At 55.4% G+C, this 26,597-nt stretch overlaps 1 protein-coding gene across 3 annotated transcripts; it reads left to right on the top strand.

Moving 5' to 3' along the window:
- The first annotated feature begins 249 nt into the window (after positions 1–249).
- On the top strand, positions 250–26,177 carry CLUAP1 (clusterin associated protein 1). 3 transcript variants are annotated; one of them, XM_037507714.2, is made up of 14 exons: positions 253–310; positions 1,515–1,626; positions 3,041–3,125; positions 3,937–4,116; positions 6,186–6,281; positions 8,124–8,207; positions 12,406–12,539; positions 14,846–14,987; positions 16,198–16,270; positions 19,323–19,427; positions 21,073–21,128; positions 21,324–21,380; positions 23,982–24,136; positions 24,270–26,177. In XM_037507714.2, the coding sequence occupies exons 1-13, from the start codon at positions 289–291 to the stop codon at positions 24,123–24,125; spliced, it is 1,290 nt and encodes a 429-aa protein (XP_037363611.1). In that variant the 5' UTR covers positions 253–288; the 3' UTR covers positions 24,126–24,136; positions 24,270–26,177. The 3 variants fall into 3 exon arrangements, with proteins under 3 accessions (XP_037363610.1, XP_037363612.1, XP_037363611.1); XM_037507713.2 differs by having other exon boundaries at positions 250–310; positions 23,982–26,177; XM_037507715.2 differs by lacking the exon at positions 21,324–21,380 and having other exon boundaries at positions 250–310; positions 23,982–26,177.
- Positions 26,178–26,597: the final 420 nt, after the last annotated feature.

The raw sequence follows: 26,597 nt of genomic DNA, 5'->3' as shown, positions 1-26,597 counted from the left end.
CGCGCGTGAGGAGCAGCAGGGGCGCCCCTGGCGCGGCGCCGGCCCGTGGTGGGCGCCCCGGCCGTGTCAGCCCGCGCCCCGCGCGCGCAGGGGGTGACCCCGGGGCCGCGCGCCCCACCCCCCGCGCCCGCCGCCCGGTGCGCATGCGCGCTGGCCCGGCCGCGTCGCCGCCGCCTGTTTGGCCCCTGCCGCTCGCCGTCGGGGCGGGGCTCGCGGGCCCGTCGGTTGCCGTGGAGACCGGCGCGCCGAGGGGCGAGCGCGGCGGACGCGGGCCCCGGGCCGAGCGCCATGTCTTTCCGCGACCTCCGCAGTAAGGCCGCCCGGCCCCGAGCCCGCGGCGCCCCCTCCCCTGCCCGAGCCCGCGGCGGCCCGCGCCGCCCCCACCCCGGGCCCCGAGGCGGCCGCTCGCGCGCGGGGGGCGCGGGGCCGCCTGACCCGGCGGGCGGGGGGGTCGCGGGCCCGGCCTGCGGGGTGCGTGGCCCAGGGCGCGGGGGCGACCGCGACGCCGGGGGGCGGGGGGACCGCGGCTCGCGACGCCTGCGGCCCCCGAGGCCCCCGCCGGGACGCGGAGCCGCCCGCGCGCACAGGCCGAGGAGGCCGCGGGCGGGGACCCCGAAAACCCTTGTCAGGGGGCGGGGGGAGCGCCCGCCACTGCTGCCGCGGGTCCTCGCCTTCCCCGGGCCCTCTCCAGGCCCGTCCTCCAGAGCCGCAGCGAGGCCCGGGCGGGGGGGGGGTGGGGGGGGCGGCGCCGCCTGCTGCGGGGCCCGCGGGCCGGGCCGGGCGGGCGGGGGTGGCGGGACGCGGCTCCTGCCTTCGGGCGCTCGTGTCCCGAATCCGGCTGTCGAGGCCCCTGCGCACCTGCCCAGGCCGCGCGGGCCGAAGAAGCCCTTCACGCACGTTTTCTAGCCTGGTGCTGGTCCCTGAAATTTCACCTTAAAAATCACTCCTTCCAGTTCCGAGGTGCTCCTTTTCCCCAGTGAGAACGCGCGCGGGGCGCACCCCGTCTCCGCGCCCCGGACGGCTTCCCTTCCCACGCGCCCCTGGGTGAGGCCAGCGCTCTGCTGGGCCTCTGGAGGAGTTGTTTTGGGAAGAATGTAGAAGTGGATTTCTGAACATTTTGGTCACTAATAAATGTCAAGCAATTGTGCGGTTTGGGATAAGACTCTTCCTCAGCTCATCCCCTTTGGACAGTGACGCTGCAGCAGGACGAGGGTTGGGTGCCGGTGCCGTGTGATGGGGCGGCGGCTGCTTTATTTCCATCACTTCAGATTTCAAAAAACCGACAACTACTGTCTGGTGAATCCAGGCCAACCACTAATGCCCAATGAACTTAAATGCTGTCTAGGTTGCAGATCATTATTTTTTTTAATTTTTGAAAACCTCCTTAGAGAGTTGATGGAGTCCCCCAAACCACGTCCATGGGTTGGAAATAAGGAGAAGCAAAAAAAAAAAAAAAAAAAAAAAAACTAAGTTGATAATGAGGAACTGACTGAATTCTCTTTTACCTTGGACAGATTTTACCGAGATGATGAGAGCCTTGGGGTACCCTCGACACATTTCTATGGAAAATTTCCGCACACCGAATTTCGGACTTGTATCTGAAGTGCTTCTCTGGCTTGTGAAAAGGTTAGAGCTGTGCTTTATTGAGGCCTGAGGGTGAAAAGTAGATTTGATTCATTAGCTTCCTAGAAACAGGATACTGTTGTGACGCAAGAGGAAGACTTCAAACAAATTTGAGTTTGACAGACTCGGCTGTCACCTCTCCAAACTCGGTGGCATTTAAGGAGCAGTGGGAGAAGGGAGCACCCCAGCCAGTGATAAAAGCCTGCTTCTCAATGGGAAGCAGCAGAGCTGGGGCACTGGGGCAGGCTCCCCACTACACCTGCACCCGGAGTGACAGGGAGCTCCCCTGATGAGAAATAATTTACATTGCCCTGTGGTAAAATCTTTTAGGATTCAGGCTTTGCCAATTCACAAACTTTGTTTTAAAGGTTGCAGTTATGGGGCCTCCCTGGTGGCACAAGGGGTTAAGGTACAACCTATAAAGCTATCAGCAGCCACTGCAGCATGTTGGATCTCCTGGCCAGGGAGCTACCCACATGGTGCAGCAGACCTCTCCTGTCTCCCTGCTGCTCTCCTCAGCAGTGTACTTTGGTTGATCTGCCTGTTCTGTCCCCCACTCTGTCTCTGGTGAATTCTCTCAACCCCCCCCAACACCTCTGGCCTGTACCCCAGCTGTTATATGCATAAATAAATCTTTAAAAATAAATAAATTAATTAAAATATCATTTAAAACACACACAAAAATACATAGCAGAGATCTTTCGTAACTGCAACTTTTTAAAAAGATTTTTTTAATTTTTGTAATTTTTTTTCAAAGATTTATTTATTCATGCATACAAGAACCCAGGTACAGGCCAGATGTGCGGGAGGGTGAGATGATTCACCAGAGACAGAGTGGGGAACAGAAAGGCGGGCGAGACAGGAGAGATCTGCCACGCCATGTAGGCGTCTCGCCAGCCGGCCAGGAATTGAACCCATGCTGTAGAGGCTGCAGACAGCTTCACAGCGCTGCGCTCAACTGCCTGCACCATGAGGGGAGGCTCTAAACGATATTTTTTAAATGTAAAATCCCTCTTAGATTGCAGGCTGTATGGAAAAGCGGAGGACGCGAAATGCTGATCCCTGATGGGGCAGCAGTAACTGCAACTTCTCGAAGCTCATTAGTCAGCTCTGGGACAAAGGCTGTCGGCCAGAGTGGTAGTTGGGATTCTTTTAACTACACTGTAAGGTCTGAGATAGATTTAATTTTGTAAGCTGAGCCCCACATTTAATGTTCAAAGTCAGTTAAACCTACTCTTGGGTGAGGGTTAGCTCCACTAGGCATTTGGTGTTTTGTGTTGCGCTTGAGGTTGTGTCTAATGTCACTGCCTTAGCTGGGCGCTGGGAGAGCTTCCTTTCGCAGCTCCAGCTCTCAGTAGTCCACTTTCTCTTTGGTAGATTTTCCGCTTGAGTGACGTGTCTTCTCTCTGTGGCACAGGTATGAACCGCAGACTGACATCCCTTCTGATGTCGAGAGTGAACAGGACCGAGTTTTCTTCATTAAGGCGATTGCCCAGTTCATGGTTAGTTCATGGCAAATGTGATTTGAGTCATAAAATTAGCTACGTTAGAAAGACGGACCAGGTTTCTGGTACTGAAGTGGAGCCATTTATCAGAAAATTTTTTTTGAAATTCTTTATTAATAATTTTATTTTAAAATAGGAAATACATTTTGTGAGTCAAAAGATTTTTTTAAATCATGACTTGATACAGTGTAAAATCACTTTTTATTGTATCTGCCATTTGCTCACTTCCATTCCCTATAACCACTATTTCCAGTATCTTCTAGGGTTTCTTTAAGCAAATAGGATATATATTCTTTTACACAATGGCGGCATGTTATACACCACTATTTAGAATATTGTTTTTTTCGCTTAATTGGTAAATTTTAGAGAATTTACCAAATACATGTTGATTCCCTCATTCTCTCTTACGCCTGAGTAGTGTTGCTTGCACAGATGCCATCAGGTGTATAACTTATCCAGGTATACATTTAGGCTGTTTGTCACTTGCTCTTTGAAACAGCGCTCTAACGAATAACCTGTACATATTTTGTTGTGTACATGCATAGTTTTAATTCTTAGGATTGGACTCTCTGGATTAGAAGAGGTACATTTGTGATTTTGTCATCACTTCCCAGATTGCTCTCCATTGACACTGCACTAGTGTGCACCCTGACTCACGATGTATGAGTCACATGAGAGTTTGATTCTTCATATAACCTAATGGTTATATCCCACTTGTCAGCAGAAACATTTGTAAATTACCTTCACGGGATTTCATTTATATTTTACATGCAAAGGGCTTTAAACTCTTTTTTTGGTCTGAAAATAGGCCACCAAGGCACATATAAAACTCAATACCAAGAAGCTTTATCAAGCAGATGGATATGCAGTGAAAGAACTACTGAAGATCACCTCTGTGCTTTATAATGCCATGAAGACCAAAGGCCTAGAGGGCTCTAAAATAGGAGAGGAAGACATCAGCAAGTTCAAGTTTGATCTTGGCTCAAAGGTAAGGACCAGTGAGAGCCTCATAGTGATAGCGTATTTCCTTTTTTTTTTTTTTTTTTAAAGATTTATTTATTTATTTATACAAGCACTGGGTACAGTCAGAAGCACGGGAGGGTGAGAGAATTCACCAGAGCCAGAGCGGGGAGCAGAGCAGGCAGAGGGACCGAAGTACACTGCTGAGGGGAGCAGCGGGCGGCAGGAGAGGTCTGCGCGCCATGTGGGACCCTCGCCTGGTGGCCAGGGATTGAACCGGCGCTGCAGAGGCTGCGGGCAGCTTCGCAACCCAGCGCTCAACCAACCCAGCGTTCAACCGCTGCACTACCGGGGAGGCCCTAGAGCTTATTTCTTAAACTTGGAATGAAACATGTCTGGTAGTCATAACACTGTTTCCTTCTTTGTTCTGTTAACTGAGGGTAGTTTGTCAGTTTTGAATGCATTGGCATTTGGATAAAAGCAGGAGTCACGATAAATCAACTGTTTTTGAAACCGCACTCTGCCGGCGCTGCACAGGCACTGGGGACACAGGCGTGCGCAGGGTGGGCAGGCCTGGCTCCTACGCTGCAGTTGGGGGAGTAACAATGAGCAGAAGGAATGGCAGGTCAGGTGTGGTCAGGCGTGTGGAGAACTGCAACTCAGCAGGGGCTGGGGAGGCCGAGAGGTGTCTTTAGGAGGGGGACAGGCTGGCATTGGGATTGGAGGGGTTTTCGGCAGAGATCTGAAGGAGGGAAATGAGCAAGCCTTGCAGGGGTTTCTCCTTGAAGGGGGACGTGCCTTTTTTTTTAAAAAAAGATTTATTTATACAAGAAATGGGGCACAGAGGCACAGGAGGGTGAGAGAATTCACCAGAGACAGAGCAGAGAACAGAACAGGCAGATGGACTGAAGACACTGCTGAGGGGAGCAGCGAGTGAGGCAGGAGAGGTCTGCCGCGCCATGTGGGAATCTCCCGAGCCGGCCAGGAATTGAACCGCTCTACAGAGGCTGTGGACAGCTTCACAGTGCTGTGCTCAACCCACTGCGCCACCAGGGAGGCCCATGGGGCACATGCCTTTTGATAAGGGTGTGTTCTGTGTGTTTGAGGAAGACGAAGGGGGTCGTGGTACGGGAAGGGGTCAGAGAGAACACATGGTGCCAGGAAGCCACGGTGAAGTCTGACTTTTCTTCTTTTTTTTTTTTTGAAGATTTGTTTATTTATTTATACAAGCACTGGGTACAGTCAGAAGTGTGGGAGGGTGAGAGGATTCACCAGAGCCAGAGCTGGGAACAGAACAGGCAGACTGACGAAATACACTGCTGAGGGGAGCAGCGGGCGGCAGGAGAGGTCTGTGCTCTGTGGGACCCTCGCTGGCGGCCGGGGATCGAACCGGCACTACAGAGGCTGTGGGCAGCTTCTCAGCCCAGCGCTCAACCGCTGTGCCACCAGGGGAGGCCCTGACTTTTCTTCTAAAGGGGAAATCTGTGAGCAGAGAAGTGCACGATTTGAATTTCATGTTAAAGGGCTACTTTGGTTGCTGGGTTGAGAGCAGACTGAAGCGGGAGGCAGAGATGCCAGTCAGAAAGCACAAGGTGTCGGTGACTGAGCAGAGTGACTGTGAGAGCTGCTCTGGGGGGCAGATGTCAGGAGCAAGACCGAGCTGCCAGGTGTGGCTGAAGCCTCGGAGAGTGTAAACATCCCAGAGTTCAAAGTGGAGTCTTTAGTCACCAGCACAGAGAGTGACGGTACAAGCAGATCCAGCTCCCCAGGTCCCATCCCCCCATAGAACAGCTCCCCTGTTGGGACCTGGCCCACGAGGGCATTGTGTCTGCTTTCACCCTCTAACACTTCCTGGCTGTAGGAATATTATATTTGACTGGACAGTGTGGTTTTCTCAGGGAGACGGAGGAGTCCTGGCGTTTGTTTGAGTTGCACGTGGGATCTTCTGCAGGATGTAAAGATGTGCCTTGTGGAAAATGTGCTCTGTAGTCAGCTATCCTGACCAGAGGTGGGAATTCATGTGAACAGACTGGTTGTTTCTGGATGCCTATTAAAAACCTGTGACTGAGGTTTCTGGGTTTGGTATTTCCCTTCCAGATTGCAGATTTGAAAGCAGCCAGGCAGCTCGCTTCTGAAATCACCTCCAAAGGCGCGTCTCTGTATGACCTGCTGGGCAAGGAGGTGGAGCTCAGGGTAAGCAGCTTCCAGGCAGCTGGGCAGCATCTGTGTCCGCAGCTACCCCTCTGCTGCTGGGTCAGAAGTGGCCAGTAGGCGGCGTGTTGATGAAACTTTCCTTGTGCCCACAAAGGAGTTGTGGTGCCTGCGGGGTGAACTCAGCCTGTGTTCTCAGCAGCCTCCCAGAAGCCCATGGTTCCCAAATCTTGCTGCCCGGTGGTATCCCCTTGGGAGGGCGTAAGGGGGCATGGTCTTTAAGATTTTTTAAATTTATTTTTGCATAGAAGAGCTGGGGCGCAGGCCAGAAGTGCGGGGCATGAGCAGATTCACCAGAAACAAAGTGGGGAGCAGAACAGGCAGATCTATTGAGATACACTGTTGAGGGGAGCAGCGGGGAGACAGGAGAGGTCTGCTGCGCCACGGGGGTCAGCTCCCTGGCGGGGGATTGAACTCAGGCCAAAGCAGTGACAGCCTGAGACTCAACCCCTAGGCCACCAGGGAGGCCCAGCCATCTGGTTTTTAAAGTTCCTCAAGTGATCCAGTGATTCTAATGTACAGCAGAGTCTGGAGCCCACAGGTTAAGAAGTGGAGTTATTATTCTTATTCTTTAATCCCTTCCTGCCCTATAAGAATTTACGACATCTGAGGCAAACGTGCTCACGCCTGGTGTTTTTAAGTACATTTAATTCATTCCCTTGCCATCAGGTGTGTCTGCTGTGGCTGCTCTGGCCTTGGTGCTGCAGTATAATGGTGTCTCCCTCCTGCCCTGCCTTTGTGCCTGGAGCACAGTGGAAATGGGAGTCTCGGGAAGGGGGCTGGGTGCCTGGTCACCGTCTCCTCTTGATATATTGACCTGGTGGTTGCCACTTGGTTAAACATGCTTGCCAGACAAAACTACCATGAGTGTCTGCTCGCTACTTGACTTACAAGGCAGCTCCAGGCTTTCGGGGAGTCCTGCTCAGGTGTAGTACACATGTGTCTACACACATTCCTAGCAGGCCCTGGATGAGAGCTGCTCACTTGCTCGTCGCCACTGGAGCTGTGTCACCATGACACCAGTGGGGGCACTTTTAGCACCATTCCATAATGAGTCGGTGCAGCCATCAGTGGCTGAACTGTTGCCAGAAACCATGACCCTCTGAGTGTAGAACTTCAAACTCTGAGCAGTCATAATCCAGGGAAGATGCCCTCTCCAAAATTTGTCTATTGTCCACTCAGCAAACATTCACTGAGGACCAACACCAGCCTCGGCAAGGCACCAGCCATGTGCCCTCGAGTAAGTCATGATCCTGCCCATGGTGGTTCTCTGCCAGTGGGCACATGAGGTGGATTGTGGAATAAAGGAAGCACAAGACAGAGTTTGAGAAGTGCTCCAGGAGCCTCATCACTGCATTGATGTTCAAATCCCATGTCACAGGAGATTCTGGTACTTCTGTGACAGGCACAAATGCCCCTTGATGATGGATGGGAAATGCTTGGGGAGAGACAGGGCACCGTGACGCTTGTCATCAGCTGCAGAAAGTGTAGCAAGTTACATTGCACTTAGTGTGGGGTCACTTGAGCAGAATGCAGGGAAAGAAGCTAATGTGGGAGAAAAGATAAGGATGGTCAGCTCATTTTTGCCCATGGTGTTAGGGGGACATGGGCCTTGTAGCTACCAGGAGGGCCTTGAGCTGAGAGAGAGGCCAAGCTGGTAGCAGGGGTGGAGAATCAGCATTTGAGCAGGTGACGGCAGAAGAGTGTATAACGAGATCCACGCTGTCATGAAATTGTTGCGAACTGTCCACCAGCAATATAAAGATCTGGGAGTTGGTTTTGAGAATTATTCTTTTGAAAACGTGACTTCATTGTTTTCCATAGGAACTGAGAACAGAAGCAATTGCCAGACCTCTGGAAATAAATGAGACTGAAAAAGTGATGAGAATTGCAATAAAAGATATTTTGGTAAGATTACTTTGCCTTTTTTTTTTTTTTTAAGATTTATTTATTTATACAAGCACTGGGTACAGTCAGAAGCACAGGAGGGTGAGAGAATTCATCAGAGCCAGAGTGGGGAACAGAACAGGCAGACTGATGAAGTGCACAGCTGAGGGGAGCAGCGGGCGTGGCAGGGTGAGAGAATTCACCAGAGCCAGAGTGGGAAACAGAACAGGCAGACTGATGAAGTGCACAGCTGAGGGGAGCAGCGGGCGTGGCAGGAGAGGTCTGCGCGCCATGTGGGACCCCCTCACCTGGGGATCGAACTGTTGCTGCAGAGGCTGCGGGCAGCTTCCAGCCCAGCACTCAACCGCTGCGCCACTGGGGGAGGCCCAAGATTACTTTGCTTTTATTTAATGTTTTTGTGTCTGGAACTCGCAACTATTGATTTATCGCCTCTACAAGGTGGAGCAGGCTGGGCCAGCAAGGGAGAGATGTGCTGGTTGGGAAATAAGCGTCACAGCTGGCCCAGAGGCCCGGGTGGCTCGCTGCTGGTAAATATGAGCAGTTTCTCTTGTGACTGATCTCTTGAGTTCTTCGGTAAATTTTGTAAGTAGTGCTTTGTGTTATGGACTCTTCACATTTTATTGAACCATTTCTTCTAGATTTTCTTGATTCTGTTTTTTTTAAAGACTTATTTATTTATAAATACCAGAGCTGGGGTTCAGGCCAGAGATGCAGGGGGTGAGAGGATCCACCAGAGACAGAGTGGGGAGCAGAACAGGCAGATCGACTGAAATCCACTGCTGAGGGGAGCAGTGGGGAGACAGGAGAGGTCTGCTGCGCCCTGTGGGTAGCTCCCTGGCTGGGAATTGAACTCATGCTGCAGTTGCTGCGGACAGCTTCATTGTGCTGCATCGTAACCCCTGTGCCACCCGATTTTCTTGATTCTAAACTGTATCGCGTGTCATCGTCTCTGGCATATGGTGATTCATTACATGAGGCAAGGACGGCTTGTGCACATTAGGAGCAGTTATGAAGCAAGAATTTTCTGTGAGTTGCACAGGATTCCGATGGATAGGTTTTTATGCTGTCCTTATCATTCGATGGCACAGCCCAGGGAGTCAGAGTTGGTGGCTGGGGCAGCCGGGGTGGGCGGTTATTTACATATAAGCAGATTGATGAAAGAAGAGAGTTATGAAAAGGGGGAATATTAAAATGAACCCTGAAATTAGAGGTGTGGGTTAATGCCTGGTTTTCAGTATGTCTAGATCGACACAGGAATACATTTGATAGGCGTGTGTGTGGTGAGGGTGTGCATGTCTGTGTGTATGTCAATATGTGTCCCTGCACACAAACAGCGTGTCCATGGGTGGTTAGCTCTGAGCAAGGCTCGCACCCCCATCGTGACTGTTCCTAGTTCCTAGAGGAACTAGGGCTCTTGGGGGGTCGAGAGGGACAACTGTTTGCAGAGCTGCGGCAGGGGAGTGCAGGGTGCAGTGGCGCCAGGAAGTGAGCAAGTACTCGTGGAGTGAAAGGGGCCCGTGCAAAGGACGTGCCGGCTCGAGTGCTCTTTCTTGGCCAAACCAAGGCCAGTTTAAGCACCAAAATAAATAAGTCACAGTGATGGATTCTGAACCACACACGGAAAGCTGATGAAGGGCAGATCTTTTTTTTTTTTTTTTTTAAGATTTTATTTATACATGCATACAAGAACCGGGGTACAGCCCAGAGGTGCGGGAGGGTGTGTGTGAAAGGATTCACCAGAGAGAGAGTGGGGAACAGAACAGGCAGACTGAATGAAATCCACTGCTGAGGGGAGCAGCGGGCGAGACAGGAGCGGTCTGCGCCATGTGGGTATCTCTGTAGCTGGCCGTGATTGAATCTGCACTGCAGAGGCTGCGGACAGCTTCACAGTGCTGTGCTCAACCGCCTGTGCCACCTGGGGAGGCCCAAGGGCAGGTCTTTTATGTTGTTTCACAGCAGCTCCCCACAGAGTACTTATTTATCACAAAGTACTTCTTCACATTTCTTCACATGGAGGGTCGCGGCAGACACGCCTTACCGAGGGATCAAAGTGAACACCACCAGTAACGATGGTACCACGATCCCACATAGCTGGTAGGACGCGGGCTTACCTATGCTGGCCTGGAGAAGGTGGTGACCTGAAGCATGGTGGACAGGGGCAAATTGAGGGGTGGTTAGTGACCTGTGAGGAGGCTGTGAGTGTCCGGGAAGGGCTGTGGGGAGCCGCCCCAGGCTGGTGGAGGGGAAGGAGGCAGGTCATGGGATGTTCAGGTGGCCTGGCCACTGCTCAGCGCTCCCGGGGCGAGTGGGGCCCGTGAATGGGGCTGAGGGTGCGGTGGTGGCAGCGAGTCATGTGAACTTCCTGTTGTGAGGAGCGTTTGTGGTTGTGTAGAGCAAAGATCTTACTCTTGCGAGGTTTAGAGTTGACGAGATATCAGGTTAGCTACCCTCACCTAGATCAGGAGGAAGTGTGTTGTGACGTACTCCACCTGGTTTCTAAGTCTGTGACTATTTCAAAATTAAACGTTTTTAAAAGATCATCCAAGTCTCAGGCCGACCAGTGCTCTGGCTGAATCGAGTCACAAACGCCTGGGTGTGCCCTTGGGTGCCCTGGGTGCACACTATGCAGAGCAGCAGGAGAGGGCATGCTCAACCCTTGATGGACGCCTGCAGGGACCCCCTCATGCGGAAGGTCTGATGCAGGATCATTCCGAGGCGAACACACGGCAGTAACATGGACCCTCAAAGGGATCATGAAGTATGGCCTTCTCCCCCACCAGGAAATCCAGGGAAAATTGTGTTTATCACATTGGTCTCCTCTGATGAATTGTTACCCTTTTAAAAATCATTTTATTCCTTGAAGTCAGATAAGTCCACTAGGTTTTTGTTTTTGTTTTACCTTTTTTTTTTAGAAGTGGGGTATAGGCCAGAGTCACAGGGGGCAAGAAGATTCACCAGAGGGAGCGGGGAGCAGAACAGGCAGAGGTACCGAAATACACTGCTGAGGGGAGCAGCGGGCGAGACAGGAGAGGCCTACTGCGCCATGTGGGTATCTCCCGGCCTGCCAGGAATTGAACTCACGCTGCAGCGGCTGCAGACAGCTTCACAGCGCTGTGCTCAACCTGCTGCGCTCCTGGAGAGGCCCTTCACTAGGTTAAATGTAACTTTGATTCAGAGAAATAGTAAATAGCTGCCATCAACTCAAATTGTTTCTCAGAAAGGAGACCCACTTGTCTTCCCGTGAGGGCAACCTCTCTTTGGGTCTGTAGGCCTCTGCAGTGTGGTCGTCAGTGTTGCAATGGTTTTAGTGAAAGTGTCTTGGAAATAGCTCGTGAGCTTAGACAAAAAAAAGAAACTGTAAAGCCGCCATCAAGGGCCGTGGTGGCTTCCATGCATGTGCTGCATGAGCGCGGGGGAGGGTGTCTGGGCCTGTGGGTGAGTCCCCAAGGCTTGCAGGTGAGCGGTCAGTGCAGCATTATAGGGCACTGAGCCTGTTCCGACTCAGGGGTGACGCTCCAGGCCTTCCTGAGCCACAGATGGGGCTCTGGGCACGGGCCGACCTGGCCAGCCTCCCAGGCAGCTTCCAGCGTGCGCAGTGGCAAGGCGGGAGGGCTGCGGTTCCACCCCTGCCTGGACTGTCCGCCGTTACCAGGCTCCCTGCTAGGGGCTGCTTCACAGCGCAGCCAGTGACTGAGGAAGCCACTGCCGCCGGCTTTGTGCCCCGCGTGGTTTCTCTGCGTGGCTGGTCACCAAGAGGCAGAGGCCAGGAAGAGGGGACCTCATCTGGGTCCCAGCAGGCAGTGGATTTGGGCTGAGTCCAGCGACAGTTTCTTTTGTCCCCTCCTGAATAAGAGCCATGCTCGTGCGTGTGTGTGTCCCCAGCTCTGCAGTTTCCATCCGGGAATAGCCTGGACCAGACAGAGCGAGTGAGGAACAGAAACGGGGCTGACCTTGGCATCTGGCAAGTGGGCTGCAGCCTCTCAGGCCCTCAGGGCTCGTCCCCCCCTCGTTCGTTTCCCGGGCAGTGAATCACCCTTTGCATTGGGCCTCCTGACTGATGTTCCTTCTGGTTGGTTACATGAGGGATGGCTCTGGGAGGGTGTGCCCCCTGTGTGCTGCTGAGCCTGGGGGTCAGGACCCTGCACTCTGAGCGGCGCAGTGGCGGCGCTGTCTCACTGTCATGTCCTGTGAAACGCAGGCCCAGGTTCAGAAGACTAAAGACCTGCTCAGCAATGTGGCCTCTGACGAAGCTAATCTGGAAGCCAAAATTGAAAAGAGAAAATTAGAACTGGAAAGAAACCGCAAGCGATTGCAGACCTTGCAGAGCGTCAGGTAGGTGTGAGCACGTGGAGGAGTGTGTGGCTGCCAGGGAGGCCGGGCAGGCCGGGGACGCCAGGCAGGCCAGGCGAATGGGCAGCATGGGAGCTACAGCTTGTGACCTGGGGAGCCCCCGAAGCCTCCTTCCCTGAGCTGAATGCCAGGCAAGAGCACCCCCTTTCTCTTCTAAAATCAGGGCCACCAGACAGATTTGTCCGTTCAAAATTGAGTTGTGAATTCATTTTTTGTTGAGCATCAAGTCCTTTTTTTTTTTTTTAAAGATTTATTTATTTATTTATACAAACGCTGGGTACAGTCAGAAGCGCAGGAGGGTGAGAGAATTCACCAGAGCCAGGGTGGGGAGCAGAACAGGCAGACTGACGAAATACACTGCTGAGGGGAGCAGCGGGCGGCCGGAGAGGTCTGTGCGCCATGTGGGACCCTCGCCGGCGGCCAGGGATCGAACCTGCGCTGCAGAGGCTGCGGGCAGCTTCGCAGCCCAGCGCTCAACCACTGCGCCACCAGGGGAGGCCCACAAGTCCTTTTAATAGAAGAGTATTTAGCTCTGGGGTAAAAGAGCATAAACTCACTTTTAGTTTGTTTATATTTTTATTTATTTATTTTTAAGGATTTATTTATCTATACAAGAACCGGGGTACAGGCCAGATGTGCGGGCGGGTGAGACGATTCACCAGAGACAGAGCGGAAAACAGAACAGGCAGATGGACTGAAGACACTGCTGAGGGGAGCAGTGGGCGAGGCAGGAGAGGTCTGCCAAGCCATGTGGGTTTCTCCCCAGCCGGGAGTTGAACTGGCACTGCAGAGGCTGTGGACAGCTTCACAGCGCTGCGTAAAACCCACTGCACCACTGGGAAGGCCCTGTTTATATTTTTAGAAGAGCATTTTCCCTGTAAGATGAATAATAAAAAAAGCAAATTCGGTAAGCCAGTTGAAAAGGGTTTTTAAGTTATGATCATATTTTTAAATTTTTTATGGGTTTAAAACTTAGCTTTGATTTTTAACAACCAACACTTCCCTTTTTTGAGGGGTTGACTATAATCCTGGAACACCTGTGCAGCCTGGGCCCAGGGAACATAGTGTGTGTTGCACTTGCTGATTCTGAGAGATGTTTTTGGGGTATGATTCACTGTGGACTTTTAGTGAGTCTGAACCTAAACCGCGACGGTGAAGAAGATCAGACATGGGGGACTGTCATGTCCAGCATGCAGCAAATCTTTATTGTCTTAGTGCTCATTATATACTATTTTAATTGTAACAGGTGTAACATCAAAGCATACCACATAATGATAACATGTATAAATGATTAGTCTATTTTCTTACTATTATCTATTTACTTCAGACAGTAGGATACCAGGTGGTTAGTTCTCACTCACATAATCTTATCGCCTCCTAGCCAGAGCCTGGGAAGTTCGCTCATTATTTGTTGTTGTCAATCTGTGGAGATGTACACAGTTCACTTCCAGGCTCTCAACACCAAGTCCTGTCACCCAGAGGTTTTCCTCCGAGACGCATGTGTTTTCACATGCCTTAGGGACTCAGGTCAAGGCCCTTTTGCTCACTACGCAAGGTGGCCGCCTCCAGCAATTCACTGAGATCGAGGCTCATGAGTGAGGAAAAGACTTCAAAGTTACCTTTAAAGTCATGTTTTTAAAACTCGTCTTGGGCCTCTCCTGGTGGCGCAGCGGTTGAGCCCTGGGCTGCGAAGTTGCCCGCAGCCTTTGCAGCGCCAGTTCGATCCCTGATCCCCGGCCGCCGACAAGGGCCACATGGCGTGCAGACCTTTCCTGCTGTGCCCGCTGCTCCCCTCAGCAGTGTACTTCGGTCCTTCTGCCTGTTCTGCTCCCCGCTCTGGCTCTGGTGAATCCTCTCACCCTCCCGCGCTTCTGACTGTACCTACCTGAGTTCTTGTATAAATAAATAAATCAATCTTTTAAAAAATTAAATAAAAAATTAAAACTTGTCTGAAAATGCCCTCCTCCAAGTATTTATGCCTGGAAAAGTCTGGAAAGGTGTGTGTCAGCTATGAAGTGCCTGAGTAATGGGATCATGAGCACATTTTGCTGCTTTCTTAGTACTTTCAGGATTATTTCAAGTTTTTATAAAGAGCACATCTTTTTGATTTTAAAAAAGTTAAGTTTATTTTGGGAGTGGGGGGAGGAGCAGGGAAGTGAGCTCTGAGAAGCTGTCAGAGTGAAGACGCTTTGCCTGGGAGAGGCTTTCCTTGGGATCCAAGCTAGCCCGGCACACTCATTCTGTGTATTGATTTGTCTTCCACATTCTATTCTGTGTGGTGGTTCTAGGCCGGCATTTATGGACGAGTATGAGAAGATTGAGGAAGAACTGCAAAAGCAGTATGATGTTTATTTAGAGAAATTTCGCAATCTGACTTACCTGGAACAGCAGCTGGAAGACCATCACCGGCTGGAGCAGGAGCGGTTCGAGGTGGGTGCCCATCCGCGCTGTGCAGGCCGCCCCCCTGGTACGTCAGCTGTGCCTGCCGACCTGTCGGTGTCAGTAACCCGTGGGAGAAGTCAGTGGATGTTTTCATCGCTTTTCTCCCTCGTCAGTGTGAGGGTTGCTCATGTGATCCTTTTTTGCTGGTGCGGTAGCCCGTGCCCAGTCTCTGCTGTTAGGTGGTGGTTTTGGACACTCGGGACCATGTCGGGGCCACACAAGGCCTGTGGCGCTCAGGAGGTTGGAAGGGCCCTGCTTCCTTCGGGCTCTGCTGTCCCCATCTTAAAATTCTTAATAGTTTTTCAGTGTATTTTTTGCGCTGAGTCCTACAAATTATGTATCTGGCCCTGCTTGGTCAGTCACTTCAATATCTGCAAGTCCTGGTTACCTGAATCACCCAAAGTAGCTAATCAGAGGCTTGTGAAGAAGACTGAGGCTATACCGATTGGTGTAAGAAATATGTGTGGCCCGGCCCGCCCACCCTTCTTACAGAGTCCTCTTGCCCCCGGGCAAGGCCGTGGGGAACGATCCCCGCAGAGTTGGTGAATAAGGGACTGAGCAAAGGAAATTGGACCAAGTTCCTCTCACTTTGAATTGTCCGCATTCTTTAGGGATTTTTCTGTTTAACGTGAGAACAGTCATTAGGGATTTTTCTGTTTAACGTGAGAACAGTCATTTGAAGCGTGTTTGGGGTGAGACCCGGCCTGTCTCCCTCTTACTCGCTGTCCTTGCAGCGAGTCTGGTGAAGCGCTCTTGCTGTCCAGGAGGGCCGGCTGCGAGTGACATGCACACTCGCCCATTTGCCGCTGCTGCTGCGTGGTTCAGACCGTGGAGGAGCAGGGTTCAGGCCGTGGAGGAATGGGGGTCAGTCATGGAGGAGCGGGGTACAGGGCAGGCATGTTTTGAAGACGATGAAAAGAGCCTGGAGATCAGGATGTTTAACTGCGAGCCTGGGAAAGACGAGTAAAGGGCCCGTGGAAATAAACTTGGGCCACTTCATACCCACATGTGGGGGCATCCCTGGGTCCAAAGAGGCACCAAAGATTCACCCTGAGGTGCGAGCAGGTGGCCCTGGTTCTGAGCAGGCTCCCGCCCTTCCGCACTTCCCCAACCCGGGCTCCGCCTGCCCTTCCTGGCCGAGGATGGTAGCGCTCGCCCTAGAAGCCACCTGGCCTGAATCTTGTCTCTGCTGTTCCAGGAAGCGGAAAACACTCTCCGCCTGATGCAGAACAAGCTGAAGGAGGAGGAGAAGCGCCTGCTCAAGAGCGGAGGTGAGCACCCCACAGCAGCCACTCGGCAGATGCTGCGCGTCTTTCAGTTATTTTCAGAAGGCGGTTCGCTCACGCCCTTGTGTCGGGCCATTTTAATCAACCCGCGCTCTGGAGGTTGGTTAAGTTACAAGGCATTTAAAGCATGCCTGGTTCTCACACCGACTGGAGCCGCGTCCCTGCTGACGCGCTACCGTTGGCCTGAAGTATGTAGATAACCGTGAGGAAAGCTTGGTCCCGCAGGGGCAGCTTCCTTATTTCAGGGCAAATGTAAGGAAAGCAAGTCTCAGAATGCAATGAAGTGATAGCCCCCCAATAACCCAAACTTGCTCTGCAAGCCTGGAAAAGTGGGGCTACCAGCCTCTGAAACCCCGGTTCCGAGGCATGTCTGTGAGGGGTCAGCGCCTTCTCCGGCAGCTCCCGGGCGTTGGCGTGGGAGGTGCCGGCTTGATCCCGCTCTCCGCCCTCTGTCTTCCTGACGACCTCTTCACTTGAGGCTGGTGTCCTGGGGGGTAAGGCGTGGCCTGTCCCTTCTCTGTATCCAGGGCCTTTGTGCTGGTTCTGGCCTCTCTCCTGAGTCTCAGCAAGCTGCAAGGAGGTTAGGGCCTGCTGGGAGCCTCTAGGGGCAAGTGTGGGAGATCCCAAGGGCCTGTCTGCCGAAGCAGCCCCTCCCCTTCGTGGCTCCAGGTCAGCCAGGAGAACCAGCAGCCCCGAGCGATGACCCCAGGCGAGGAGCTTGTCTTTTTGGGAGGCCCGCCCAGGGCAGCACTGAGTGGCCAGCCCGGTCAGGCCCCTTGCTGGCCTTGCCTTATTTTTCCATTCCATTCTGAGCCCGGGCATGGGTTGTGTGATCCACAGGTTTGGGATCCTCTGAAGGACAAAGATTCTTTTTTTTGTTTGTTTTAAAGATTTGTTTATTTATGCATACAAGAGCTAGGGTACAGGCCAGAGGTGTTGGGGGGTGAGAGGACTCACCAGAGACAGAGTGGGGAACAGAACAGGCAGATCCACTGAAATCCACTGCTGAGGGGAGCAGCGGGGAGACGGGAGAGGTCTGCCGTGGGTAGCTCCCTGGCCGGGGATCGCACTCGTGCGGCCGAGGCGGCGGACAGCTTCACAGCGCTGTGCTTAACCCCTGTGCCACCCGGACAAAGATTCTTCCGAGCATGTGTGGTTGCATTTTTTCAGGAAAATTATTTCTAGCTGACGCCAGTTTAATGAAGGACACTACTTAATTGCACAGAGTGGGCAAAGAGGTTAGGAAGCTATCTGGGAAGGACCACCTTTAGTTCTCTTCATCTTAGGGGTCTTCTGCTGCCCTGCCTTTCTTTGCTTTTCTGCATGTGGGGGAGCACTGCCCAGAGCGTCGGGGTCGGGGGTACAGAAAGCCTTCTGCAGTTCGGAACCCTCCACCTGTGAGAAGCACCCAGAACAGGAAAATCTCATCGTACCTTTCGGCATGAGTTAAGGCCAAGAAGAGCAACATCCTTCTTGGATGAGCAGTTTCTTGGCGTTTCTTGGATGAGCAGTGCTGGGTGCCAGGGAACCCTCAGCGCCCAGGGCACAGGGCTCCGGCCTGTTCCCGCTCGTGCCTGCGGGAGGAGGCAGACTAGGTGGACCAGGCCTCCGGGGTAGAAAGCAGAGCAAGAGGTGGGGCTGGGGAGGGGAGTTTAAGACGTGCAGCTTTAAGTGGGGGTCAGTATAGGAGATGCTGCTCTAGTGAAAGGCCCATCAGGAGGGCCGGGGGGAGAGCACAGTAGGTGAGGCCAGTCCAGGCAGGACGGGGCCGGGAGCCAGGGGCTGCGTTTCCCTGAGTGCGGAAAGGTGTGAACGCGCAGGAAGGACTGAGGCGGGCAGGTTGGATGAGCTGGATCGTGGGGGCTCACATCTGTGGAGCCCAGTTTCTCTGCTAAGCGGGAGGAAAAGTCAGCTGGGGTTGGGCTTTGGGTTTGGCGTACGGGGCTTGAGGAAGGCGAGCACGGGAGTGGAGGAGATGGGATGTCGCCGGGGGTCCAGAGCTGGAGCAGGCCGAGGCGTTCCTCCCTTGCGCGTGGGGAGAGTCCGGGGCAGCTGTTCACCTTCCACGGTCCTGCTCTCCGCCTGCTGGTGGCGACCTGGCTACTGTGCCCTCCGCAGGCCTCGGCCGCAGCATTAGAACTGGCGGGCCCTCTGATGCCCGGGCAGACGCAGGCAGCCCTAGAGAGCGCTTGAGCGACAGCCCCGATTCCCGGTGTGGCGCTGGGGAGCGGGGGACCATGCCTCAGCGCCAGCCGCTGCCTCCTGCGGTCCCCCGGGGGCGCCGGCACTGGGGCACGTGATGAGGGCGCGGGCCCCGTCAGCACTCAGCCCCGGCTGGTCCAGGGGGATGTGCTGCTCGTGGAACGCGGCCAGCAGCTTCGGAAGACTTGGTGAGCGAAAGAAGCAGGCGTGCTCAAGGGTTTTTGAAATTGGTGACTTTGGAATGACGTTTCAGACAGATAAGGTCGGGTGAGACGTGATTGAAGTGACCTCACCTGTGTCTAGTGTACTTGGGGGAGCTGGTGGGGCCGCACCGGGCCCAGTGTGCTCCTGCTGGGCGCTGGTCTAAGGATCATCCCTGAGCAGGTGTCCGTGGCATCTCCTGTGGCTTTGGTTGATTTTCCTGGTAGCTGATGAGGCCGCGTCTCCTCCTGTGCTCACCGGCCCTTTGTGCGTCTTCTTTGGAACGAGGTCCAAGTCCTTGACGCGTTTTTAGGTTCTTTGTCTTTTTATTACTGAGTTGTGGCTCAGTGATAGATGGCTCTTGCGTTTTCCAGTTTTACGTACTGGAGTGTGTTCTCACGGATGTATCGACCCACTTTTGTCTTGCTCTGGAAACCTTCTGGAAAAACAGCAGCCACAGCCTGTCGTCCACGCTGACCCTGCCCCCAGCACCTCAGCACGTCCCGGGAGCCTCAGAATCAGCAGAGCAGAGGCTGAGGGGGCGGCTGGCCTGTGCAGGCCCGGGGGTAGGGGGCAGAGCTGTTCGGGAAGCGATGGCGGAACCCCCTTGACTCGCCTGCTGTGTCCCCACCAGGTACCGAGGACTCAGACATCGACATCCAGGAGGATGAGTCTGACAGCGAGCTGGAGGAGAGACGGTTGGCCAAGCCGCGCACGGCCATGGAGGTGCTCATGCAAGGTGCTGTGCTCCTCCCCGCCCTGGGGGGCCCGGGCAGCAGCCCTGGGAGCGGCCTGCTCCGGGGCTCATCCTGCCCGCTGGCCTGTCAGGATTCAGCTCTGAAACCCCTCGGCTCGTCCTGGCTGCCAGAGCACCTCGCCGGCTGGGAACAGCCGAACTTACCTGAGGCCTGGCACGCCCCGAATGCTGCCGCCTCCCTGTTCTCCCTGCCCTCTTGGGATCCGAGCTGCTCAGTCCAGTTATGTCCCTTCCAGCCAAGATTTCATGCATAAGGGGCTCCGCGGAGCACCTGTGCGTTCGAAGATGTTCTTCCAGTGCCTGTTCTCTCGCTGCGAAAGCTTCAAGCAACAAAAAGTGTGGGCGCTCCCCGGGGGTTGTCCAGGCCCACCTCAGAGGGGTCGTGGCAGTGGCGGAGGTGCCCCTCACACACGGGCAAGCCCACACGTGGAGCAGCCGAGGCACGTTTCGGCCCAGCTGGGCCCTGCGGGTCCGTGTCCTCACGCCGCCCTTTCCCTTGAGCGTTGTGTTCTCTGCTGCGTCCGCGGGGCCACCGCCCCCTCCCTGCCCGTGCCTGCCCAGCGCCTGTGCAGCCGCGTGTCTCTCTAGGTTTCTGTGAGTGGCGATTTGAAGGCAGAAGTCTTAGACCAGAGCTTCCAGATTTTGGTTTTGATAGACAACACTGAACTGCCCTGTCTCCGCCGAGAGCGCCTCTCATACCCTGTGGCCTGTTACCCGCTTCATGGATCTAAGTGGGGCATCTCCTCACGTCACGGGAACTTCTGTCGGTAGCTGCTTCCCTGTGCTGGGCTCGGCCACCCTTACTGCATTTCATTTTCATAAAATTAGATGCTCTGGTCGCCTTTTTTCTTGCTTTATTTTTTAACAGCTTCCTGGCATAGTTTAGAGGTGATGCCCACTTCACAGAGGGACGCCAGGCCCTAGGAGGGGTTGGCACTGGCGTGGGAGGGCCCTCGCCCCAAGACTGTAAGCAGACCACAGACAACATGAGGGCCTCTTCTCTGACCTGGGAAGGTTCGGGAGTGGCTCCTGGTGGCCCTCTCCAGGCCGGTCCTGAGTGAGCTCCTCTTGGAGCTGCCCTCACTGCCTTTCCCCAAGGCCCAACCCTGGTGCTGCTCCTTGGCTTCTGTGGGTGCAGCACTCTGCCCCTGCTGAGCGCTGGCGGGGGTCACCCAGATGGTACCACTGCAAGGTGGAGTGGCGAGTGGCCTAGCTGATGAGGGTGTTGAAAGATGGCCCCGTCGGGACCTGCCTCCCTCCTCTTTCTGAAGCTCAGGTGTGGATTCAAGTCCATGCGGCCCCACCCCATAAAAGGGGGCCTGCTGGCTCGTCTGTTCTGGGGTACACTGGCATGGAACACAGTGGGGTTTCCCCAAAACACTTACAGGATGTGCATCTATTTTTGCAGCTGTAATTTGTGCTAACGCTTTATTGTCCTTTTCCTTTTTCCAAAGCGGAGATACAGAAACGCTTTGCCGTCTGTTGACAGTTCTGCCTAGTCGGGTGCCTCTTAAGTAAATTTTTTACTGTGATCCTTCTTTCTGAACTTCCTGAAGGAGAGCAAATTTTGAATGCTGCTTCCTGCCTTATCTTACGAGGTTTTCATAATTTCTGCCTCTGCCCACAGGAAGACCCGGCAAACGCATCGTGGGCACAATGCAGGGAGGCGACTCGGACGACGACGTGAGTCCTGCCCGGCACCCTCCGTGCTCTGTCCCCCCTGCCGGGCTGGCCTGCGGGCGGCGTGGCTGGGCTTGGTTCCCAAGGAGTTGGACTCTCTTGTCTGCTTGTTGGTGCCGCGTTTCTTTTCTTTTCGAATGAGCACGCTTCCTGCTGCTTCTTCCTGCTCACTCTTCTTTCCATTCTCGCTTTCCAAAGACGGAAGCAGCACCAGCTCTCTTAGGTAAATGCAAGACTTCCAGCTCCAAGAAGCAGGTTGGTTTTCCTTTTCCTCATCTGTGTGTGTGTGTGAGGTGGGGTGGGGTGGGGTGAGGACAGTCTCAAGCCTCTCAGCACTAGCCAAGACCCGTCCCGGATGTCTCCCGTGCAAGAAGTCACTCAAAATGGCCCCACAATAAAAAATAAAAACAATCCTGAAAAAAAAAAAATGGCCCCACAAGGAGTGGTGGGATAGTCCAGAATCCACACCGGGGAGGAGGGCGAGCGCTGAGACACGAGGCAAGAAAGGCCGTGGCCGTGGAGACGTGGGGCCCTTGAGCTGCAGCCCAGAGGGGAAGGGGCGCGGCTCACCCATCGCTCTCCTGCTGCATCGTGGGAGGGCCGTGACGGGGCCTCCAAGGCTGGTGAGGGGCTGTGGCGTCAGGCTGCCAGCGCCGTGAGCCTTGCTGTGTGGGGAGCTCCCTGCACGAACCAGAGCGGGAATCAGGGCCCGGGGCTGGGGCCCATTTGTGGAGCTGGGTCCCCTCTCTGGACCCTCCGCTACTCAGTCCCTGGCAGCGCTGCGAGGAGGCAGGGCACAGCCTCCCTGCCAGCTGCGCAGACAGCCGGCCTGCTCCTGTGCAGAGGGGCTGGCCGTTTGGTCCCAGTCCTTCTGCAGAAAGTGCCAGGAGGGAGAAGCCGGGCAAGCGGCTGGCAGAGGGCGGGGCTGGGCCCGGCTGGCCCGGCCGCCTGCAGAGCGCCGCTGGCTGCTCCTAGTTCTGGCCCGTGTTGCTTTCTGCTTCCAGAACAAGTGCTTTCTTAGAGCTGCTGGCAACGCTGTGCTTGGCATCTCTGGTTTCTTTCAGGGAGGCCACATGCACCTTTCCCGGGGCCGGGCCCGCCTCCCTGTGCTCGCTCTCGCACTTGGTGGGTGGCTCAAAGCGTCCAGTGCCAGGCGCTGGTGTGGACTCTGGGAAGGGCGCAGCAGCCGCCCGCGCCTCAGGGCGCAGAGCCCCGCAGATCCTCAGGGGTCGCTGCGGCCAGAAGACACAGGCTCAGGGCAGAGCGACAGCGATGCAGGGAGAGGGCGCTGCCTTCTGGCGGATCAGGGCAGGTCTCTGGTGCTGGGGGGGCCTCCAAGGCCTGGGGAGTGTGGCTCTTGCATGGCAGGACCGGCCAGTGGCGTTCCTGGGCAGAGGGAACTGTGGACAGTGGCATCAGGGGCCGTGTAGAGCTTTATGTGATGTGGGAAGCCCCACATTTCCTCCCAAGTGCAAGGTGCTGCCATGGACTCCTGAGGCCCCCGGACTCCTGAGCCCCCCTGGCGCCGGGCCGACCCGGCGGGGCGGCTGCTGGAGGTGCGGGCAGTGGTGTAGCTCACAGGGCACAGCCCGGCCACAGGTGGCGCCGCGGGGGTGGGAGGCCTTGGCGTGTTTCTCAGGTGAGAGCCGTCAGGTCTTGCCGACTGGATGTTGGAGGCCGAGACACGAAGGGCACCTCTGGAGGCGCAGTGGGCCGGTGTTCCCGCTCCCGGAGCTGGGGCCCAGGAGGGAGCTGGGAGAGCAGGCGTTTGCCTTTGGACGGTCTTAAGTGTGAGTTGCGGCAGGACTCCCCTGTCCCGTGTCGAGTGGCCACTTGAAATTAAAGCCTGGGGGTCAAGGGGCAGGTTTGGGCTGAAGATCGACTCTGGGGGGCCATCCACGTGTGGGTGGCCCTCAAGCCACAGGGATGGGGGTTGCTACAATTGTGAGGGGAGAGTAGAAAGAGGAGTTCCAGGGCCCTGAGCTGAGCCCGCCCCGCATCAGGGAGGTGAAGGGGTGCTGAAGTGAGGTGGGGGCACCCCGAGACCTGCAGATGCTTTCTAGAAAGGAGCTGTGTCCTGCGGGCCTGTATCTGGCGCAACCTGCAGGCCAGAGGAGGACGGAGCGGGACCCTTCGGGCTGGACGCAGTTGAATGTTTGGGTCTCAGCGGGAGCACGAGGGCGAGGCGGGGTGGGAGCAGCTGAGCGAGCTCCCAGAGGCCATGCAGGGAGCCGGCCCCGCTCAGAGCTCCCCCAGGAGTCCGCAGGAGGGGACGGGGTCGGGCAGAGCTGTGGAGAGCACGAGGGCCGCTTTGGGGTGGTTTGTGTTGCTTTGCTAGGAAGGAAATTGCAGCGTGTGTGCTAGGACTCATCTAGGGCGTGACCCCCGCTCTGGCTTCCCTGGGACGCAGGACTCGAAGGATTCGGAGCCGCATGGGCGTCCTGCGCCAGCCACTGGCTGCTGCTTTCGTTGTGCTCCTTGCCCCGTTTCCTGGGCGGCTTTCCGTCCCGCTTGGCTAAAGCCCCCCTTCCTGCTCCCCAGGCCCTGCCCTGATTGTTGCCCTCGGTGTGCTGGGTCCTGGGGAGCGGGGCGGCTTCCGCTGGCTCTCGGGGCAGGTCCAGGGTGCTGTGCCCTCGGCGGGGAAGCCCGCCCTGGGCGCCCACCCAGGCATCACACCGCGCCTGCAGGCTCCTGACTCCTGCCCGCGCCGGGCCCCTGGCCCAGCCCACTCTGCCCCTCACGCGCCTCCTGCTGTGCCACGACTCCTCGACCTGCTCGGACACCAACCAGGAGGGTCTCTGCTGGCGGGTCAGTGGCCCTGGGGCCCCCGGTGGTATCCGCTGTCTCCTCCCGCAGGAGGACTCCGAGGACAGTGAGGTCGACATGGAGGACGAGGATGACGAGGACGACCTGGAAGACGAGAGCCTCGTGCTCACACCCAAGCCCGGCCGGAGGGCGCGGGAGCCAGAGCCGCTGGACGAGAGCGACAACGACTTCTGAGCCCTGAGCAGGCAGGGGCGCCGTCCTGGCCGCTGAGCCCGCAGCGCACTGCACGTCCTCGCCCACCCGCCCGTCCTCCTCCGGGGCTCAAACAAGGGCCAGAGCAAACCCCAAGGATTTTTATTTGCCTTATTTATTTTCTAGGACTTGGGAAGTGCGTGTGTCCCAGGGGCTCGCCGCAGCGGGACGGGCACGGGAGGAGGAGGTGCGGCAGCTGCGGGCCCTTCCCTGCCCGGCGGCCGCAGGCCGGCCCGGCGCGTGGCCATGAGCGCTCGCCCAGCCGGAACGCGTCCTGCCCTCGGCCTGTCACTCTGGCCTGTGTTTCCCTTCCTGGGGTTATTTTCTTGCCTCTGCGTGCTCACGCCAGGCAGCTGCTGTGCTTTGTTAACTCCAGATACAAAGCGAGTTAGCAAAGTCAGGGGAGCGCAGCGGGGCTGCCGGTGGCAACTGCCCGTTTCCTTTCAGAAGGCTGACCCCCCCTGGGGGGGGCGAAGCAGGGCAGGAGCCGATGGACAGGACTGTCCCCTCGACAGAGGGCTCCCTGCTGGGCTGGCTGGGGGGGGGGTCGCGGGTCGGGGGAGTTGTCATGCGTGTCAGCGTAGGCCGCTTCCACGCGTTTTACAGTGACAAAGTCCAGAGACTTCTGAAGGTACTTGTCCCTTAATAGTTGTATTTAATACCCTATTTTCATATTAAATAAGTTGTACGTGAAAGTAGTTATTTTGTTTCTCCCTATGGAATACTCTTAAGAGCTCACAGGTTCCCAGGCTCTGTGTTGATTTTAGGGGAGCATGTGGCAGTTCTAGCGTGTTTGTTTCTTTCCTGTCTTTTCCGGAATGTTATGTCTGCGGTTCCTACTCCTGAAAAACACTTCGCGTTCAGCGAATTCACCAGTGGTCGGAGATGTGCCGCCCTAGCAGCCGAGGTGGACGGGGAGCGGGGCTGTCGGCAGCGCACGGCCTGCTCAGACGTGCAACGCCGTCGCTGCGTCGTCTTGGAAGTTACAGCTTTGGTTCACCTGAGCGTGGCCAGGCCTCTAGGCTGGAAACCAAAGCCGTGTTCAAGCTGGGCGCCTCCTGGCCGGGACGCTGCGGCCTGCTCCGAGCTCCGCTGACGGCAAAGCGAGGGGGAGGCTTTTTTTTTAACCTTTGAAAAGGGCTGGTTTGTTAGGAAAAGGAGAGAGAGAAAGGCACCTACGTAGTCACAGGTGGGCAGGAGAGCGCAGGAAAAACAATTCAAAGGAGATACAGGGCAGAGAGCAGGAGAGAGACAGAGCGGGTGGCGGGAAACAGCAATTTTTTGTAACATTAAAAGCAGGTGGAGGAGTCAGGGGTAGAAAAGCTGAAATCGGAGCGTCTAGGGGGAGTGAACTCACCAAAGGCGGGAGAGCTCAGTCAGAAACGGGGTGCTGTGGAAGTGGGGGTGAGACTTAGGGCCAAAGACAGGTGCTGAGGTGAGTACTTGAGGCTGGCCCTTGTCTCCCAGGCAGCAGATGGCCCCCTCCGCTCTGGCGGGTCGCGGGTTAGGGCGCAGGAGAGTCAGCACTGGAGAAGCTCTGGAAGCCGCACTGGGCACCGACGGGCGGTGAGAAGCCCAGCCCGGCCTCACTGCCCAGCTCCACACGTGCGCCAGCAGGCGGGAAGCAGCCCAGGCGGGAGGTGAAAGATTCTTTTCTGCTGACACTGGGAGGCCCTAGTGAGGGGTTGGGAAGACAAAGTCGCTGACGCGCGGCCTCCTCGGCGTGGGGGCCTCCGTCACCGTTCACGTCTCCCAGTCCCACAGAGCTTCCCTCCCGCCCAGCTAACGCGGGTGGACAGCTAAGGGTTGCCGCACATTTGTGAGCTGTCCCGTTGGAAAAGCAAAGCACAATAAATGAACAGAACCAAGGAAATAGGAAGAAACAAGAAAATTCAGAGAACTTTGGCCAAGTTCTAATGTCCGCAGCTATTAAAATACCACATCGGTGACACAGCACCAGTAGTATTTTTTGAAAATGTGCTATCTGGAAAGTTTGGAAGGAATGAAAAAGGTTAAAAAATAGAAAATTAAAAAATTCTTTAGGGCCTCCCCGGTGGCGCAGCAGTTGAGCGCTGGGTTGCGAAGCTGCTCGCGGCCTCTGCGGGGCCGGTTCGATCCCCGGCTGCTCCCCGGCCACCGGAGGAGGATCCCGCATGGCGGGCAGACCTCTCCTGCCGCCCGCTGCTCCCCTCAGCAGTGTCCTTCGGTCCTTCTGTCTGCTCTGCTCCCCGCTCTGGCTCTGGTGAATTCTCTCACCCTCCCGCGCTTCTGACTGTACCCAGTGCTTGTATAAACAAAACAAACAAACAAACAAATAAATATGCCTCTATTAAATAAATAAATAAATAAATAAATAAATTCTTTCTAGGGCCTCCCTGGTGGTGCAAGGGGTTAAGATGCAACGTATGAAGCTGTCTGCAGCCTCTGCAGCACGAGTTTGATCCCCAGCCAGGG

Source organism: Talpa occidentalis, unplaced genomic scaffold (assembly GCF_014898055.3).
Source record: "Talpa occidentalis isolate TD23 unplaced genomic scaffold, MPIMG_talOcc4v2.1 talOcc4.12, whole genome shotgun sequence".
Taxonomy (NCBI): Eukaryota; Metazoa; Chordata; class Mammalia; order Eulipotyphla; family Talpidae; genus Talpa; species Talpa occidentalis.
The sequence above is the reverse complement of the archived record's forward strand: the minus strand, read 5'-3'. Positions and strand labels throughout refer to the sequence as shown.